General features: G+C 43.1%; 3 protein-coding genes across 3 annotated transcripts in view; all 3 read left to right on the top strand.

Annotated features, from left to right (window-relative positions):
* Positions 1 to 505: 505 nt before the first annotated feature.
* On the top strand, positions 506 to 2,322 carry LOC129830680 (gap junction beta-4 protein-like). The gene is made up of 2 exons (XM_055893283.1): positions 506 to 1,310; positions 1,559 to 2,322. The coding sequence occupies exons 1-2, from the start codon at positions 775 to 777 to the stop codon at positions 1,860 to 1,862; spliced, it is 840 nt and encodes a 279-aa protein (XP_055749258.1). The 5' UTR covers positions 506 to 774; the 3' UTR covers positions 1,863 to 2,322.
* A 1,376-nt stretch (positions 2,323 to 3,698) lies between these two features.
* On the top strand, positions 3,699 to 7,818 carry LOC129830679 (gap junction beta-3 protein-like). The gene is made up of 2 exons (XM_055893282.1): positions 3,699 to 3,968; positions 6,274 to 7,818. Exon 2 carries the CDS (start codon positions 6,358 to 6,360, stop codon positions 7,150 to 7,152), a length of 795 nt encoding a protein of 264 aa, XP_055749257.1. The 5' UTR covers positions 3,699 to 3,968; positions 6,274 to 6,357; the 3' UTR covers positions 7,153 to 7,818.
* Positions 7,819 to 10,255: 2,437 nt separating this feature from the next.
* Positions 10,256 to 18,077, top strand: part of LOC129830677 (uncharacterized) — a gene marked incomplete in the record, with an annotated part of 14,786 nt that continues 6,964 nt past the window's right edge. The window contains 3 exon segments of the mRNA XM_055893280.1: positions 10,256 to 10,341; positions 15,434 to 15,630; positions 16,180 to 16,239. Of these exon segments, the coding sequence (XP_055749255.1) occupies positions 10,329 to 10,341; positions 15,434 to 15,630; positions 16,180 to 16,239 (270 nt within the window).

Here is an 18,077-nt window from a genome sequence, read left to right as displayed (position 1 = left end):
CTGAGATTCACAGCCAGGGCCCAGGTCTAACAGAATCTGTGCAGAAGATCTAGGTTCTGCTGTAGACCCTCCGTGGCTGGGGATAGAAGCACCAGATCATCTCCAAACAGTAGACATTTGATTTCCGAGCCCGCTAGAGTGAGTCCTTGTGCTGCATACTGTTCTAGTGCCAATTCATTGATACAAATGTTGAAGAGAGTGGGGCTCATGCTGTTTCCCTCTCTCTCTCTCTCTCTCTCTCTCTCTCTCTCTCTCTCTCTCTCTCTCTCTCTCTCTCTCTCTCTCTCTCTCTCTCTCTCCTCTCTCTCTCTCTCTCTCTCTCCTCTCTCTCTCTCTCTCTCTCTCTCTCTCTCTCTCTCTCTCTCTCTCTCTCTCTCTCTCTCTCTCTCTCTCTCTCTCTCTCTCTCTCTCTCTCTCTCTCTCTCTCTCTCTCTCTCTCTCTCTCCTTTTTGTGGTTTGAATCAGTCTCCTTCTCTCTATGGTAAAAGTTGAATAATAAGTTGTCAGCCACTCCCTAATCTACTCAAACACTGAGCTGAGGGTTTGGCAGCTATGTTTACCTAGCTAGTGCACTCAGTATGGGCATGCAGTACATCCTCCCCTCTTGTGCCAACCAAGCTGAGTAAGTCTTATTAAAGACCCACCTTTCCAGAGTGCAGTTGAGTATTTATTTTAGAATCCCACTGGGAAGGAGAGGCGGTTGAGACAAGAGGGGCCTGTTGGAGGCTGAACTGAACTTCTACTACTACTTCTTCTACAACTTGTATCTCCACTATGAACTGGGCGTTTTTGCAGGGCCTGCTTAGCGGGGTCAATAAGTACTCCACGGTGTTCGGTCGTATCTGGCTCTCCGTCGTCTTCATCTTCAGACTAATGGTCTTCGTCGTGGCTGCGGAGAAAGTGTGGGGTGACGAGCAGAAAGACTTCGACTGCAACACCCGCCAACCTGGCTGCCACAACGTCTGTTACGACCACTTCTTCCCTGTCTCCCACAGCCGGCTCTGGGCACTCCAACTCATCTTCGTCACCTGTCCCTCGCTCCTGGTTGTCCTCCATGTCGCGTACAGAGATGAGCGAGAGCGGAAACACTGTCTGAAGCACGGCGAGGGATGCACCCGTCTGTATGACAATACGGGGAAGAAGCGCGGCGGCCTGTGGTGGACCTACCTCTTCAGTCTGCTGTTCAAGATGGCGGTGGACGGCGTGTTCATCTTTCTGCTGTTTTACATCTACGAGGCGTACTTCTTCCCGCTGGTGGTGAAGTGCTCAGAGGACCCCTGTCCCAATGAGGTGGACTGCTTTATTGCCAGGTATTGCTATTATTATTACTATTATTACAAACAGAGCACACTTTGCACTGATCATTGCCATGGCCCTGCGGTTCTGCTGACCATGTGAGACCATCAGGAGAATCTCTTGAGTGCTAAGTATCACAAATGCTGCACCTGTTGAGGTGTGGAACGGCGTGAGCTAAACCAGTATGTGATTACAATGCTTTGTTATTTTTGAACAACCTGTACTATTTCACGAAGCTCATCTTTTATTGTCTGCTCCCCAGGCCAACAGAGAAGCGAGTGTTCACGGTCTTCATGGTGGTGATAAGTTTGGTGTGTATACTCTTGACCCTGTGTGAGATCCTCTACCTGCTGGGGAAGAAGTGCAGGGAGTGTATTGGCGGTGGAGGACCCCGTGCCATCAGGGAGAGTCCCCAGTTTACCATGCCAGCTACCATACCCCTGACAGAGAAAGATACCTCTGTATTCAAGCAGTCTGAACTGAAGAAGATGAATATGGCTGACGGGGATGGCGGAGTGGGTAAGAGAGAGGGCCCTGCTCCGGGTTACAGTGTGACTGTCTCTTGATTTAATTCTGGTCCTGGAGATGCCAATAACTTGTACAGGCTTTCCGTTCAAGCCCAGTATTAATACCTGATTAGTTTCATCAAGGCATTGATGATTAGTTGATCCGTTGTGTTTTAGTAAGTCTAGTAGTAGTTAGTAGATAGTACAGGTCTTTGAAGAAACGCCTACGGAAAGACTACAACATCCTGTCGTGTCTGTGTCAAGGCAAGGGCCACATATACTGTTCAGTGTGAGTATATGGGTCTGATACTCCAAAATGTTGTTTACAAAGTCACTGCCAAAATGGGAAACTATTGTGTACATGTTTAGTCATGATTAAATAGAGAATGACATGCCATCTGTTTTTTTTGTTAAACGTTTTCATTTCATGAAATGTACATTTATTTCTAGTCTTGTTCAGTTATTGATATATGTAATATAATTTCAAGCCTGATGATTGTAGTCTGCTTGTCATTTGAAATAAAAACCATATTTTATTATGATCTATTATATTTTTGTTGTTGTATTTTCTATAAATATAAAATGTTTCTTTTAAATTTCAACTAAAATATCATGATGATTTTCAACTTAAAAAGTAAAGTCCATTGAACACAGAACTGATAGTAAATCAGATCGGATCCAAAGCCTCTTCTTATTCATTCCAGCAACCATTTCTCGGCCATTTTACAGTACATACAGCATGCTAGCACAACAGGAGATGCAGCAGTGTTCCACTAGAAGGTATTGAATTGAGTAGTATTAAATCGATCACATATTTTACCTTTATTTAACCAGGCAAGTCAGTTAAGAACAAATTCTTATTTACAATGACGGCCTAGGAACAGTTCCGCCCAACAACAGATTTTTACCTTGTCAGCTCGGGGATTCGATATAGCAACCTTTCGGGTTACTGACCCAACGCTCTAACCACTAGGCTACCCCAACAATCTCACAGATAAATGATCATATGTGATGTATACATTTTGAATTAAGTTTGTTCAAGAGTCACTCTTAAAACATTCACATGCACCTTTATGTAACAAAGTTAATTCCATGTAGCATGCAGCTTGCAAACACCTGATGAGATCAAAGTGGGGGTTTTTCTGCAATGAAAGAGAACCACAAAATGACACACCTTGATAATGAAATGAATGAAATAGTAGTTAATTCTACAGGTTGGCAGTAATAGGTTGGGAGTGGTCAGTAAGCAGGGGTGATAGTACAGTCTATCTACATTAAAATGACCCCTCCTAAATTATCTGATCACAGTCACATCCGGCATGACTAAAAGTCCCATCAGCCTCGGCAGTGGGACTAGCTGTACAGCTGTGTGATGTGGTGGTGAGAGGTGACACGTTCTATAGCTAAATGAACTGTCTAGTCGAGATAAAGAGTGTCTGTTAAATGAATCAAATATACATGTACATTTGCTGAATGGGCACGAACACCAAATGTTCAGCGTTTGAGTATCTAGAAATATGAATCAACAACAAATACTACAAACACTAGTAGTCACCGTATCAGTGAGACTGGAGTGCTCTAGGTCTACATCCCGATACCTCTGTACCATAGGTCCAGCTCTCCAGGCAAATAAAGGGTCAGCGTTTATCTCGGGAATCTGTGGCAGTGCCGGATAAATGAGGGTGACTAGGCAGACATGGAGTGGTACCAAACCATACTCATCTGTGTGGACCTGGTATGTTTACCGATACCAGAGTCACCTGGTGGGAACACTTAGTCACCATGACAACTCCAATGTTGATTTTAACAAGGGTATTGCATCACTAACTGGCCAGTGGAGGGAGAAAACAAACAAAAAAACAGCACTGATTCCAAATCTTGACCACACCTCCAGAGTGTGGCTAAATCATCCTGTCCAGACTTACAGTAGTGCAGCCATTTTGTTCTGCCCTGCCATTCAATAGTCAATTCAGACTGAGGCAAAGTTGAACAGTGAGACGGACAAGCTTTGAACAGAGAGACGGACAAGCTTTGAACAGAGAGACGGACAAGCTTTGAACAGAGAGACGGACAAGCTTTGAACAGAGAGACGGTCAAGCTTTGAACAGAGCGACGGACAATCTAAAATGGATTGAGCGTCAATCAGCCTAGCGATCTGAAACAACTGTAAGTACGACTTGACTAATGATCCATCTGTACTCGTGATACGAAATACTTTTGCCTCAAAATGATGTTTATTCAGCAACAAGTAATCTATCATATACTCTACCTGTTATTTGAACATGATTCCACTGTTTTCATAAGACATTACTTTGCTCAACATGTTCTCCTATGAAATCCCACAATAACAAAAAAAATAATAGATTTTGTGAGCATTAGACTCTTGATGGAAGGCAAACAGTGTTTTGATCAAATATTTAAAGCCGCCTTTCTTCAAAGAAACCCCACGCCTTTAAGCACACAGCTTCAGAAGGTGAAGAGAGAGTCGCAGGGAGATTTGGATGAAAAGTTTGATCAGAGTCTAAATAAAAGGCTGTGAACAGATCTTTCAAAAGAAAAATACTTTAAAACCCTGAAGAAATGTATTTCTCCGTAAAATTGAAGAGTTTTATTATATGTTGTTCAGCTGGTAGATGTTTCCTGTTTGTAGCTCTATTACCTATCATTCTGTAGCCTTCCAGTAGGGCGGGCGATGGCAGTGTTAGGCGATGGCGATGGCAGTGTTAGGCGATGGCGATGCCAGTGTTAGGCGTTGGCGATGCCAGTGTTAGGCGATGGCGATGCCAGTGTTAGGCAATGGCGATGGCAGTGTTAGGCGATGGCGATGGCAGTGTTAGGCGATGGCGATGCCAGTGTTAGGCGTTGGCGATGCCAGTGTTAGGCGATGGCGATGCCAGTGTTATGCGTTGACGATGCCAGTGTTAGGCAATGGCGATGGCAGTGTTAGGCGATGGCGATGCCAGTGTTAGGCGTTGGCGATGCCAGTGTTAGGCGATGGCGATGCCAGTGTTAGGCGTTGGCGATGCCAGTGTTAGGTGATGGCGATGCCAGTGTTAGGCGATGGCGATGCCAGTGTTAGGCGTTGGCGATGCCAGTGTTAGGCGATGGCGATGCCAGTGTTAGGCGTTGGCGATGCCAGTGTTAGGCGATGGCGATGCCAGTGTTAGGCAATGGCGATGGCAGTGTTAGGCGATGGCGATGGCAGTGTTAGGCGATGGCGATGCCAGTGTTAGGCGATGGCGATGCCAGTGTTAGGCGTTGACGATGCCAGTGTTAGGCAATGGCGATGGCAGTGTTAGGCAATGGCGATGCCAGTGTTAGGCGTTGGCGATGCCAGTGTTAGGCGTTGGCAATGCCAGTGTTAGGCGATGGCGATGCCAGTGTTAGGCGATGGCGCTGCCAGTGTTAGGCGATGGCGCTGCCAGTGTTAGGCGATGGCGATGCCAGTGTTAGGCGTTGGCGATGCCAGTGTTAGGCGATGGCGATGCCAGTGTTAGGCGTTGGCGATGCCAGTGTTAGGTGATGGCGATGCCAGTGTTAGGCGATGGCGATGCCAGTGTTAGGCGTTGGCGATGCCAGTGTTAGGCGATGGCGATGCCAGTGTTAGGCGTTGGCGATGCCAGTGTTAGGCGATGGCGATGCCAGTGTTAGGCAATGGCGATGGCAGTGTTAGGCGATGGCGATGGCAGTGTTAGGCGATGGCGATGCCAGTGTTAGGCGATGGCGATGCCAGTGTTAGGCGATGGCGATGCCAGTGTTAGGCGTTGACGATGCCAGTGTTAGGCAATGGCGATGGCAGTGTTAGGCAATGGCGATGCCAGTGTTAGGCGTTGGCGATGCCAGTGTTAGGCGTTGGCAATGCCAGTGTTAGGCGATGGCGATGCCAGTGTTAGGCGATGGCGCTGCCAGTGTTAGGCGATGGCGCTGCCAGTGTTAGGCGATGGCGATGCCAGTGTTAGGCGTTGGCGATGCCAGTGTTAGGCGATGGCGATGCCAGTGTTAGGCGTTGGCGATGCCAGTGTTAGGTGATGGCGATGCCAGTGTTAGGCGATGGCGATGCCAGTGTTAGGCCATGATGATGCCAGTGTTAGGCGATGGCGATGCCAGTGTTAGGCGATGGCGATGCCAGTGTTAGGCCATGACGATGCCAGTGTTAGACGATGGCGATGCCAGTGTTAGGCGATGGCGATGCCAGTGTTAGACGATGGCGATGCCAGTGTTAGGCGATGGCGATGCCAGTGTTAGGCGATGCCAGTGTTAGGCGTTGGCGATGCCAGTGTTAGACGATGGCGATGCCAGTGTTAGACGATGGCGATGCCAGTGTTAGGCGATGTCAAGGGGTCTGCAACTTGATTTTAAGTAGATCCCTTTCCCTGAAATGGAGGATGGACTGGCTCAATTCATACATACCCTGGTTGTTCAACCATTATTCATACACTTATTAATGAATCACTTTCTCTTCTTCCTCCAGCTTCAAGTCCAAAGACAGAAGCTGGTCCACACAGCAGGGTCAAAGTTCAACGGTGAAAGAAGGGGATCCCACTCCGATCTCACCATGGACTGGAAGACGTTCGAGGCGCTGCTTAGCGGGGTCAATAAATACTCTACCGCGTTTGGACGTATCTGGCTCGCGGTGGTCTTCGTGTTTCGCGTCATGGTCTTTGTCGTGGCCGCAGAACGCGTCTTTAGTGAGGACCAGAAAGACTTTGACTGCAACACCCGTCAACCCGGCTGCGCCAACGCCTGTTACGACCACTTCTTTCCTGTCTCCCACACCAGGATCTGGGCAATCCAGCTCATCTTCGTCACCTGTCCCACCTTCATGGTCGTGATGCACGTGGCGTACCGTGAGGAACGCGAACGCAAGTACCGCATCACACATGGTGAAAACGCCCGTCTCTACGACAACACAGGACAGAAGCACGGAGGACTCTGGTGGACATATCTCCTCAGCCTCTTCTTCAAGACGGCCATCGAGGTGGCGTTCCTCTACCTCCTGCATCTCATCTACAACAACTTTGACCTGCCGCGCCGCGTCATTTGCGACCTCTGGCCTTGTCCTAACCAGGTGGATTGCTACATCGGCCGGCCCACAGAGAAGAGGGTTTTTACCTACTTCATGGTAGGAGCGTCGGCTGTGTGTATAGTGCTCAACGTGTGTGAGATCTTTTACCTGATAGCCATCCGGTTGCTGAGGATCAGTCATCGGGGAAGCCTCCATACCTCCCCCAACATTAGGTGCTCTGAGCTGGACTGTAATGGGTGTCAGATGCTGGCGGCGACAACAGAGTACCAGGAGTGCAACGAGGCCAACTCATCCATGGAGAAGAAAAGTACATCTATATTTTGAGTCAGACATGAAACTTTTTACAATTGAACTTTTATTAGATGACAAATCTTTATTGACTAAATGTTGTCAAACAAAAATCTGAGTTTTATCAATACATTTATTTTAGTCAAATGTAATTTTTTATGGCCACCACCTCCTCACCCTCCCTTACGGACACGCCTCTGTGAGGGTGAGAGACTGACGAAGGTTAAGAGTTCTTGAAAGTGATTTGACAGGTCGTGTTTCCCCTGCTCAGACGTTGCTGACGAATACCAGAGTTTACAACACACGGTCGGTATTTTACATATCAGCTAACCGCATTTTATGCTAATCTGGTGCCCGACTGCACAGTCGATGTTGTCGCAGCCAATCATTGGTTGATGCACGTAACGTCTCAGCAAGGAAACGCAACACCCTGCTCATCTGATCTGGTCCCCTGCTTTTTTCTGTTCAGTTATTATTATCATCATTTTTTTTGTTTGTTTTTTATTTTCCTTATTAATTTCAAGTTTTCTTACAGTGAAATGCAGGGCGGTGTACTTCCTATGCTTCCTGGCTGATGTTTTGGTCACTTTTGAATCTAGACTACTAGACTACTTGTGTTCAGTGCTTACGTCACGCCCTGACCATAGAGAGCCTTTTTATTCTCTATGTTGGTTAGGTCGGGGTGTGACTAGGGGGGGGGGGGGGGGGGGGGGGGGTTGTTCCTATCTAGGTTGTTTATTTCTAAGTTGGCTTGGTGTGGTTCCCAATCAGAGTCAGCTGGTTATCGTTGTCTCTGATTGAGGATCATATTTAGGCAGCCATTTCCCCACTGTGTTTTGTGGGATCTTGTTTGTGTGTAGTTGCCTGTGAGCCCTTCATTGTCATCACATTTTGTTTGTTCTTAATTGTTTTGTGCGTTTCACTTCAATAAATATGTGGAACCCATATCACGCTGCGCTTTGGTCCGAATGTTCTTACGACGATCATGACAGCTTAATTTGTAAATTGGAAGGTGCCGTAACAAAAGTGAGTGAGAACCTGGGGAGTTCTGAGGTACCGGAACACATGAACAAAAGTGAGTGAGAGGGGCAGAACCTGGGGAGTTCTGAGGTACCGGAACACATGAACAAAAGTGAGTGAGAGGGGCAGAACCTGGGGAGTTCTGAGGTACCGGAACACATGAACAAAAGTGAGTGAGAGGGGCAGAACCTGGGGAGTTCTGAGGTACCGGAACACATGAACAAAAGTGAGTGAGAGGGGCAGAACCTGGGGAGTTCTGAGGTACCGGAACACATGAACAAAAGTGAGTGAGAGGGGCAGAACCTGGGGAGTTCTGAGGTACCGGAACACATGAACAAAAGTCCCCTTTATAAGAAAGTATTGCATATCATCACATTTGCGAAGTGGGCGTAGATCAGTCGAGAGGTGCTTACAGAAATTGCACACGTGTATTTTTTTATTTTAAATTTATTTAACCTTCATTTAAATATGGAGAACACATGGGGAACATTTTTTAGTAACCTAGGGTCTGGGAAAAATGTGGCCTTTTTTAAGCCCCATTTCATACAATTAAAAGTAATTTTACATGACTTGAGACTTTATAGAAGAATATATTTTTTTAATCCGCACAAATTATCGACACTAACAAACTCATAATCTAAGATGAATATAAACGTGATAATCTTGAATACATCAATAGCCTAGACCAGGGGTGGGCAAACCTTTTTGCTTGAGGGCCACATCGGGATTTTGAAATTCACTGGAGGGACGCAAGTCCATATTAGGGCAAGAACAGCTCGAATAATAATAATTACTTTAAGACAATGATGTACTGTCATTTCGCTTTGCTTATTTGAGCTGTTCTTGCCCTAATATGGACTTGGTCTTTTACCAAATATGGCAATCTTCTCTATACCCCCCCCCCCCCCCCCCCCCCCCACACACATACACACACACACACACCTTGTCACGACACAAAACTCAAACTCATTAAGAAGGAAAGAAATTCCACAAATTAACTTTTAAAAAGGCACACCTTTTAATCTCAATCCATTACAGGTGACTACCACATGAAACTGGTTGAGAGAATGCCAAGAATGTGCAAAGCTGTCATCAAAGCAAATGGTGGCTATTTGAAGAATCTCAAATATAAAATATATTTTGATTTGTTTAATACTTTTTTGGTTATTACATGATTCCATATGTGTTATTTCATAGTTTTGATGTTTTCACTGTTTTTCTACAATGTAGAAAATAGTAAAAATAAAGAAAAACCCTTGAATGAGTAGGTGTTCTAAAACGTTTGACCAGTAGCGTATATATATAAAACGTTTGACCAGTTGCGTATATATATATATATATATATATATATATATATATATATATATATATACGCTACTGGTCAAACGTTTTAGAACACCCACTCATTCAAGGGTTTTTCTTTATTTTTACTATTTTCTACATTGTAGAAAAACTATGTATATATATATAACTATATATATATATATATATATATATATATATATATAACTATATATATATATATATATATATATATATATATATATATATATATATATTATATATATATATATATATATATATATATATATATATATATATATATATATATATATATATATATATATATATATATATATATATATATATATACTACCCAAAAGAGCACTTGGCGAGGGGGAGGACGAAGGGGCAGGTGCTTGGACACAAATAAACCCTATCTGAAACGTTATGTAGGCCTGGCTGTGTTATGTTTGTGTTTTTTGATTGGTCTATCTCTCCACCTAGTGGCGACAACGTACCATCATATCCTTTCCTTTGAATACATTTTTTTGGGGGGGGGGAGAATAACTTTATTTGAAATACTTGAAAACTACATTTTGACTATAGTTTGTGTAATTTGTTTCTGTATGTATTATGATTGAATTCATGTTGTTTTAAAATAAAATAGAAAATCACAACAAGTTACGTGTGTGTGTTTAAATTCCATGGGGATCCGCCTATTTTTTGGTGTATTTTTTTAATATATGTACTTGTCGGGTCGGGGGACGGACTGACGGGGAACGTTCACCAGGAGGAGGGAAAGAGAAAACACATATAAAATACTCATATAAAATCTATTAGATTGTCAAAATAACACAACATCTGGACAGATGATGACTTAAAACGGGGGGGGATACAAATCACCAACAATGGCCAATACAGGTGAATATTGGACTTTAGTATCTAATCTGTTTAACCTTTGACAATTGACATGAGTGCTACAGTATTCTGATAGACAGGATATGCCGTGAGTTCTTCAGTTCAGCCACTGAGACATCCTGTTTACAACAAGGTTTGTGTTGGAACTGTTTTGATTGAAGAATGGGCTACAGTAGGGTAAAAGTCACTGTTAGATTGATCTTTATAAACCTACCTTGAGCTTGGTGGTGGAATTGGAAACGTGTCCTTTTTGCTCCACACTTCATTCTCTGACACATTGTGGTAAACTGAAAGAGAATAGACTGTAAACTGAAAGAGAATAGACTGTAAACTGAAAGAGAATAGACTGTAAACTGAAAGAGAATAGACTGTAAACTGAGAGTAGACTGAAAGAGAATAGATTGTAAACTGAGAGTAAACTGAAAGAGAATAGACTGTAAACTGAAAGAGAATAGACTGTAAACTGAGAGTAGACTGAAAGAGAATAGACTGTAAACTGAGAGTAGACTGAAAGAGAATAGATTGTAAACTGAGAGTAGACTGAAAGAGAATAGATTGTAAACTGAGAGTAGACTGAAAGAGAATAGACTGTAAACTGAGAGTAGACTGAAAGAGAATAGATTGTAAACTGAGAGTAGACTGAAAGAGAATAGATTGTAAACTGAGAGTAGACTGAAAGAGAATAGATTGTAAACTGAGAGTAGACTGAAAGAGAATAGATTGTAAACTGAGAGTAGACTGAAAGAGAATAGACTGTAAACTGAAAGAGAATAGATTGTAAACTGAGAGTAGACTGAAAGAGAATAGACTGTAAACTGAGAGTAGACTGAAAGAGAATAGATTGTAAACTGAAAGAGAATAGACTGTAAACTGAGAGTAGACTGAAAGAGAATAGACTGTAAACTGAAAGAGAATAGACTGTAAACTGAGAGTAGACTGAAAGAGAATAGACTGTAAACTGAGAGTAGACTGAAAGAGAATACACTGTGAATGTTAGATGATTTAGAATTCCCTTAGTCAACACATGTTTTATGACCAACATCTAATATGTCATACTGACAGAAGGGAGTCTGTAAGGACCAGACCAGTACATCAGTTCTAGTCTATGTATCCATCATCTGACAGAAGGGAGTCTGTAAGGACCAGACCAGTACATCAGTTCTAGTCTATGTATCCATCATCTGACAGAAGGGTGTCTGTAAGGACCAGACCAGTACATCAGTTTTAGTCTATGTATCCATCATCTGACAGAAGGGTGTCTGTAAGGACCAGACCAGTACATCAGTTCTAGTCTATGTATCCATCACCTGACAGAAGGGAGTCTGTAAGGACCAGACCAGTACATCAGTTCTAGTCTATGTATCCATCACCTGACAGAAGGGAGTCTGTAAGGACCAGACCAGTACATCAGTTCTAGTCTATGTATCCATCATCTGACAGAAGGGAGTCTGTAAGGACCAGACCAGTACATCAGTTCTAGTCTATGTATCCATCACCTGACAGAAGGGAGTCTGTAAGGACCAGACCAGTACATCAGTTCTAGTCTATGTATCCACCACCTGACAGGTCAGGTGGTCAAGATGTTACAATTAGAACTTTGGTTGGTGGACTGTACCAACATATGTGGAGGAATGAGGGGAATGTGGATGTTGTGAAACAACGTGGTGGTGGTGTGAAGGGGGTGGACACCCCTATGGTATAGAGAGGTGATGGAGATGCCTCTGGTTAAATGTATAAACATCTCTGCTTCAATAAGTACCCTGTTAAAGAAAGTGGTGAAATGGGTTGGTTCATTTTCAATTCAACTTCTGAAATGTTTTTTTATTTTTTTATGATAGACAGTGAAAACTGAGTAGAAAATGTCTAAGACTCACTGTACCTGTAATAATGCATATAATAAAGTAAAGTACATATCCTAAATACAACATTGAGCTGTCACTAGGCTTACATTTTGATGCATCAGTTTCACAGTGTTGAGCCTATCATTATTATATCATTATACCATGTCTGATTATAGATGTCTGTTATACCACGCTGTCTGGATGTTGTCTGATTATAGATGTCTGTTATACCACACTGTCTAGATGTTGTCTGATTATAGATGGCATGTCTCTGTTATACCACGCTGTCTGGATGTTGTCTGATGTCTGTTATACCACGCTGTCTGGATGTTGTCTGATGTCTGTTATACCACACTGTCTAGATGTTGTCTGATTATAGATGGCATGTCTCTGTTATACCATGTTGTCTGGATGTTGTCTGATTATAGATGTCTGTTATACCACGCTGTCTGGATGTTGTCTGATTATAGATGTCTGTTATACCACACTGTCTAGATGTTGTCTGATTATAGATGGCATGTCTCTGTTATACCACGCTGTCTGGATGTTGTCTGATGTCTGTTATACCACGCTGTCTGGATGTTGTCTGATGTCTGTTATACCACACTGTCTAGATGTTGTCTGATTATAGATGGCATGTCTCTGTTATACCACGCTGTCTGGATGTTGTCTGATGTCTGTTATACCACACTGTCTAGATGTTGTCTGATTATAGATGGCATGTCTCTGTTATGCCATGTTGTCTGGATGTTGTCTGATGTCTGTTATACCACACTGTCTGCAGGTTGTCTGATTATAGATGTCTGTTATACCACGCTGTCTAGATGTTGTCTGATTATAGATGTCTGTTATACCACGCTGTCAGCATGTTGTCTGATTATAGATGGCATGTCTCTGTTATACCACACTGTCTAGATGTTGTCTGATTATAGATGTCTGTTATACCATGCTGTCTAGATGTTGTCTGATTATAGATGTCTGTTATACCACACTGTCTGCATGTTGTCTGATTATAGATGTCTGTTATACCACGCTGTCTGGATGTTGTCTGATTATAGATGTCTGTTATACCACACTGTCTAGATGTTGTCTGATTATAGATGTCTGTTATACCACGCTGTCTGCATGTTGTCTGATTATAGATGTCTGTTATACCACACTGTCAGCATGTTGTCTGATTATAGATGTCTGTTATACCACGCTGTCTGGATGTTTTCTGATGTCTGTTATACCACGCTGTCTAGATGTTGTCTGATTATAGAGGGCATGTCTCTGTTATACCACACTGTCTAGATGTGGTCTGATTATAGATGTCTGTTATACCACACTGTCTGCATGTTGTCTGGATGTTGTCTGATGTCTGTTATACCACACTGTCTGCATGTTGTCTGATTATAGATGTCTGTTATACCACACTGTCTAGATGTGGTCTGATTATAGATGTCTGTTATACCACACTGTCTGCATGTTGTCTGATTATAGATGTCTGTTATACCACACTGTCTGCATGTTGTCTGATTATAGATGTCTGTTATACCACACTGTCAGCATGTTGTCTGATTATAGATGTCTGTTATACCACACTGTCTGCATGTTGTCTGATTATAGATGTCTGTTATACCACACTGTCAGCATGTTGTCTGATTATAGATGTCTGTTATACCACACTGTCTAGATGTTGTCTGATTATAGATGGCATGTCTCTGTTATACCACACTGTCTAGATGTTGTCTGATTATAGATGGCATGTCTCTGTTATACCACGCTGTCTGGATGTTGTCTGATGTCTGTTATACCACGCTGTCTAGATGTTGTCTGATGTCTGTTATACCACGCTGTCTAGATGTTGTCTGATTATAGATGGCATGTCTCTGTTATACCACGCTGTCTGCATGTTGTCTGATGTCTGTTATACCACACTGTCTAGATGTTGTCTGATTATAGATGGCATGTCTCTGTTATACCACAATGTTTACCCAACATCATACATGAACTGGGTTCAAATCATATTTGACATCTTTCAAATAATTTAAGCGTTAGAATGGAATGGCCTTTTCGGCTAAGTTTGCACTTTTGGGACTTTTCTATTAGTCCATTGCAAATGGCTCAAGCTCAATCAAGCCCATCTTAAATATTTAAAATGATTTCAAATAGTGTTTGAACCCAGGTCAGCTTCTCATACATGTGTAGCTCCTTGATGCAAAATCATGTTCTGTAGAGGGGCTCTGTTTGGATAGAACCAGAGATAGTAGTAGACCCTAGAGATGTGTGTGTGTTCAGCAGGTAATCATTAATGCCTGTGACATCTCCAGTGTGGTTTTAACCCTGGGACTGTGTGGAGCAGATCAATAGTTAAATGGACCGTGAAAATGGACTTGATGATCCTGTCTCTCCCTTCTCTCTCTTCCTCCTTATGCTGTTTACATTCTCTCCTGTATCTATGTCCTCTGTCTCTCTCTCTCTCTCTATCGCGCTCTTTCTCTTGCGCTCTCTCTCTGTCTCTTTCTGTCTGTCTGTCTCTCTCTCTATTGCGCTCTCTCTCTCGCTCTCTCTCTCTCTGTCTCTCTCTTTCTCTGTCTCTCTCTCTCTCTCTCTGTCTCTCGTGCTCTCTCTCTCGTGCTCTCTCTCTCGTGCTCTCTCTCTTGCGCTCTCTCTCTCGCGCTCTCTCTCTCGCTCTCTCTCTCTCTGTCTCTCTCTTTCTCTGTCTCTCTCTCTCTCTCTCTCTCTCTCGTGCTCTCTCTCTCGTGCTCTCTCTCTCGTGCTCTCTCTCTTGCGCTCTCTCTCTCGCGCTCTCTCTCTCGCTCTCTCTCTCTCTGTCTCTCTCTTTCTCTGTCTCTCTCTCTCTCTCTCTCTCTCTCGTGCTCTCTCTCTCGTGCTCTCTCTCTCGCGCTCTCTCTCTCGCTCTCTCTCTCTCTGTCTCTCTCTTTCTCTGTCTCTCTCTCTCTCTCTCTCTCTCTCGTGCTCTCTCTCTCGTGCTCTCTCTCTCGCGCTCTCTCTCTCGCTCTCTCTCTCTCTGTCTCTCTCTTTCTCTGTCTCTCTCTCTCTCTCTCTCTCTCTCGTGCTCTCTCTCTCGTGCTCTCTCTCTCGCACTCTCTCTTTCTTGCGCTCTCTCTTTCTCGCGCTCTCCCTCTCTCTCTCTCTCTGTCTCTCTCTGTTTATCTCTCTCTGTCTCTATTTGTCTCTCTCTCTTTCTGTCTCTCAATCTCTCTTTCTCTTTCTTTCTCTCTCCTCTGCCTCCCCCTCCCTCTCTATAGGTGTGTGCTGTGCCAGCCTGGAGAAGCCCAAGGCCCTGATGAAGATGGGCCTGAGTATGGTGCTTGTAGGACACGTCAACTTCCTGCTGGGGGCGCTAGTCCACGGGGCTGTGCTGCGACACATCAACCTGAACACACGAGCACGCACCGTGGCGTACTCCATATCTAACGTAGTGGCACTCACAACAGGACTAGTGGTGAGACTGATATATAATATAGTACTACTGGACACTAGTCCAGGATTAGTTCTCAGTCTCTCCATCACAATAACCTTACATTGGGTGATTTTCTGTGTGTGTTGTCTCATCCAGCTGTAATGTGTCCCTGTAGGGTGTTGTTGTAGGAATCCTGTCCATCATCCTGTCTAATAACTATCTCTGTAATGTGTCCCTATAACTATCTCTGTAATGTGTCCCTATAACTATCTCTGTAATGTGCCCCTATAACTATCTCTGTAATGTGTCCCTATAACTATCTCTGTAATGTGCCCCTATAACCATCTCTGTAATGTGCCCCTATAACTATCTCTGTAATGTGTCCCTATAACTAGCTCTGTAATGTCTCCCTATAACTATCTCTGTAATGTGTCCCTATAACTATCTCTGTAATGTGTCACTGTAACTATCTCTGTAATGTGTCCCTATAACTATCTCTGTAATGTGTCCCTATAACTATCTCTGTAATGTGTCCCTATAACTATCTCTGTAATGTGTCCCTATAACTATCTCTGTAATGTGTCACTGTAGGGTGTTGTTGTAGGAATCCTGGCCATCATCCTGTCTAATAACAAGAAGAGCAGAGTGCTGGTGAGTTACTGATGTTTCCTTATGTGTCTGTCTACTCACTGTAAGGTGATGTTACTGATGTTTGCTCAATATATACAGTTGAAGTCGGAAGTTTACATACATCTTAGCCAAATACATTTAAACTCCGTTTTTCACAATTCCTGACATTTAATCCTAGTAAAAATTCCCTGTTTTTGGTCAGTTAGGATCAACACTTTATTTTAAGAATGTGAAATGTCAGAATAATAGTAGAGAGAATTATTTCATCTTTTATTTCCTTCATTACATTCCCAGTGGGTCAGAAGTTTACATACACTCAATACGTATTTGGTAGCATTGCCTTTAAATTGTTTAATTTGGGTCAAACTTTTCGGGTAGCCTTCCACAAGCTTCCCACAATAAGTTGGATGAATTTCGGCCCATTTCTTCTGACAGAGCTGGTGTAACTGAGTCAGGTTTGTAGGCCTCCTTTTTCAGTTCTGCCCACACATTTTCTATAGGATTGAGGTCAGGGCTTTGTGATGGCCACTCCAAAACCTTGACTTTGATGTCCTTAAGCATTTTGCCATAACTTTGGAAGTATGCTTGGGGTCATTGTCCATTTGGAAGACCCATTTGCGACCAAGCTTTAACTTCCTGACTGATGTCTTGAGATGTAGCTTCAATATATCCAAATAATTTTCCTTCCTCGTGATGTCATCTATTTTGTGAATTGCACCAGTCCCTTCTGCAGCAAAGCACCCCCACAACGTGATGCTGCTACCCCTGTGCTTCACGGTTGGGATGGTGTTCTTCGGCTTGCAAGCTTCCCCCTTTTTCCTCCAAACATAACGATGGTCATTATGGCCAAACAGTTCTATTTTTGTTTTAATCAGACCAGAGGACATTTTTCCAAAAAGTACATTCTTTGTCCCCATGTGCAGTTGCAAATCGTAGTCTGGCTTTTTTATGCCGGTTTTGGAGCAGTGGCTTCTTCCTTGCTGAGCGGCCTTTCAGGTTATGTCGATTTAGGACTCGTTTTACTGTGGATATAGATACTTTTGTACCTGGGTCCTCCAGCATCTTCACAAGATCCTTTGCTGTTGTTCTGGGATTGATTTGCACTTTTCGCACCAAAGTACGTTCATCTCTAGGAGACAGAAAGCGTCTCCTTCCTGAGCGGTATGACGGCTGCGTGGTCCCATGGTGTTTATTGTTTGTACAGATGAGCGTGGTACCTTCAGGTGTTTAAAAATGGCTCCCAAGGATGAACCAGATTTGTGGAGGTCTACAATGTTTTTTCTGAGGTCTTGGCTGATATCTTTTGATTTTCCCATAATGTCAAGCAAAGAGGCACTGAGTTTGAAGGTAGGCCTTGAAATACATCCACAGGTCCACCTCCAATTGACTCAAATTATGTCAATTAGCCTATCAGAAGCTTCTAAAGCCATGACATCATTTTCTGGAAATTTCCAAGCTGTTTAAAAGCACAGTCAACTTCTGACCCACTGGAATTCTGATACAGTGAATTATAAGTGAAATAATCTGGCTGTAAATTCTTGTTGGAAAAATTAATTGTGTCATGCACAAAGTAGATGTCCTAACCAACTTGCCAAAACTATTGTTTGTTAAATGAGTTTTAATGACTCCAACCTAAGTGTATGTAAACTTCAGACTTCATCTGTAGGTGACTGTAGTGACACTGAAGTTTCCTTATGTGATTCACCAGGTGAAAATAGCATGATATGATACTAGTTTCCCAGTAGTCTATTGATCCAGTATTATCTCTGAAGTGTTCTGTATTGGTAGATTATTGATCCAGTATTATCTCTGAAGTGTTCTGTATTGGTAGATTATTGATCCAGTATTATCTCTGAACT

The sequence above is a fragment of the Salvelinus fontinalis genome, chromosome 32 (genome assembly GCF_029448725.1).
Source record: "Salvelinus fontinalis isolate EN_2023a chromosome 32, ASM2944872v1, whole genome shotgun sequence".
Classification (NCBI taxonomy): Eukaryota; Metazoa; Chordata; class Actinopteri; order Salmoniformes; family Salmonidae; genus Salvelinus; species Salvelinus fontinalis.
Note: the sequence above shows the minus strand (reverse complement) of the source record. Positions and strands in the feature narration are given on the sequence as shown.

Bases quoted from the DNA above. Each gene is read 5' to 3' on its own strand.
- LOC129830680 (XM_055893283.1), top strand. From the start codon at position 775: ATGAACTGGGCGTTTTTGCAGGGCCTGCTTAGCGGGGTCAATAAGTAC. The intron at 1,311-1,558 runs GTATTGCTATTA...TCTGCTCCCCAG, and splicing joins GTGGACTGCTTTATTGCCAG to GCCAACAGAGAAGCGAGTGT.
- LOC129830679 (XM_055893282.1), top strand. From the start codon at position 6,358: ATGGACTGGAAGACGTTCGAGGCGCTGCTTAGCGGGGTCAATAAATAC.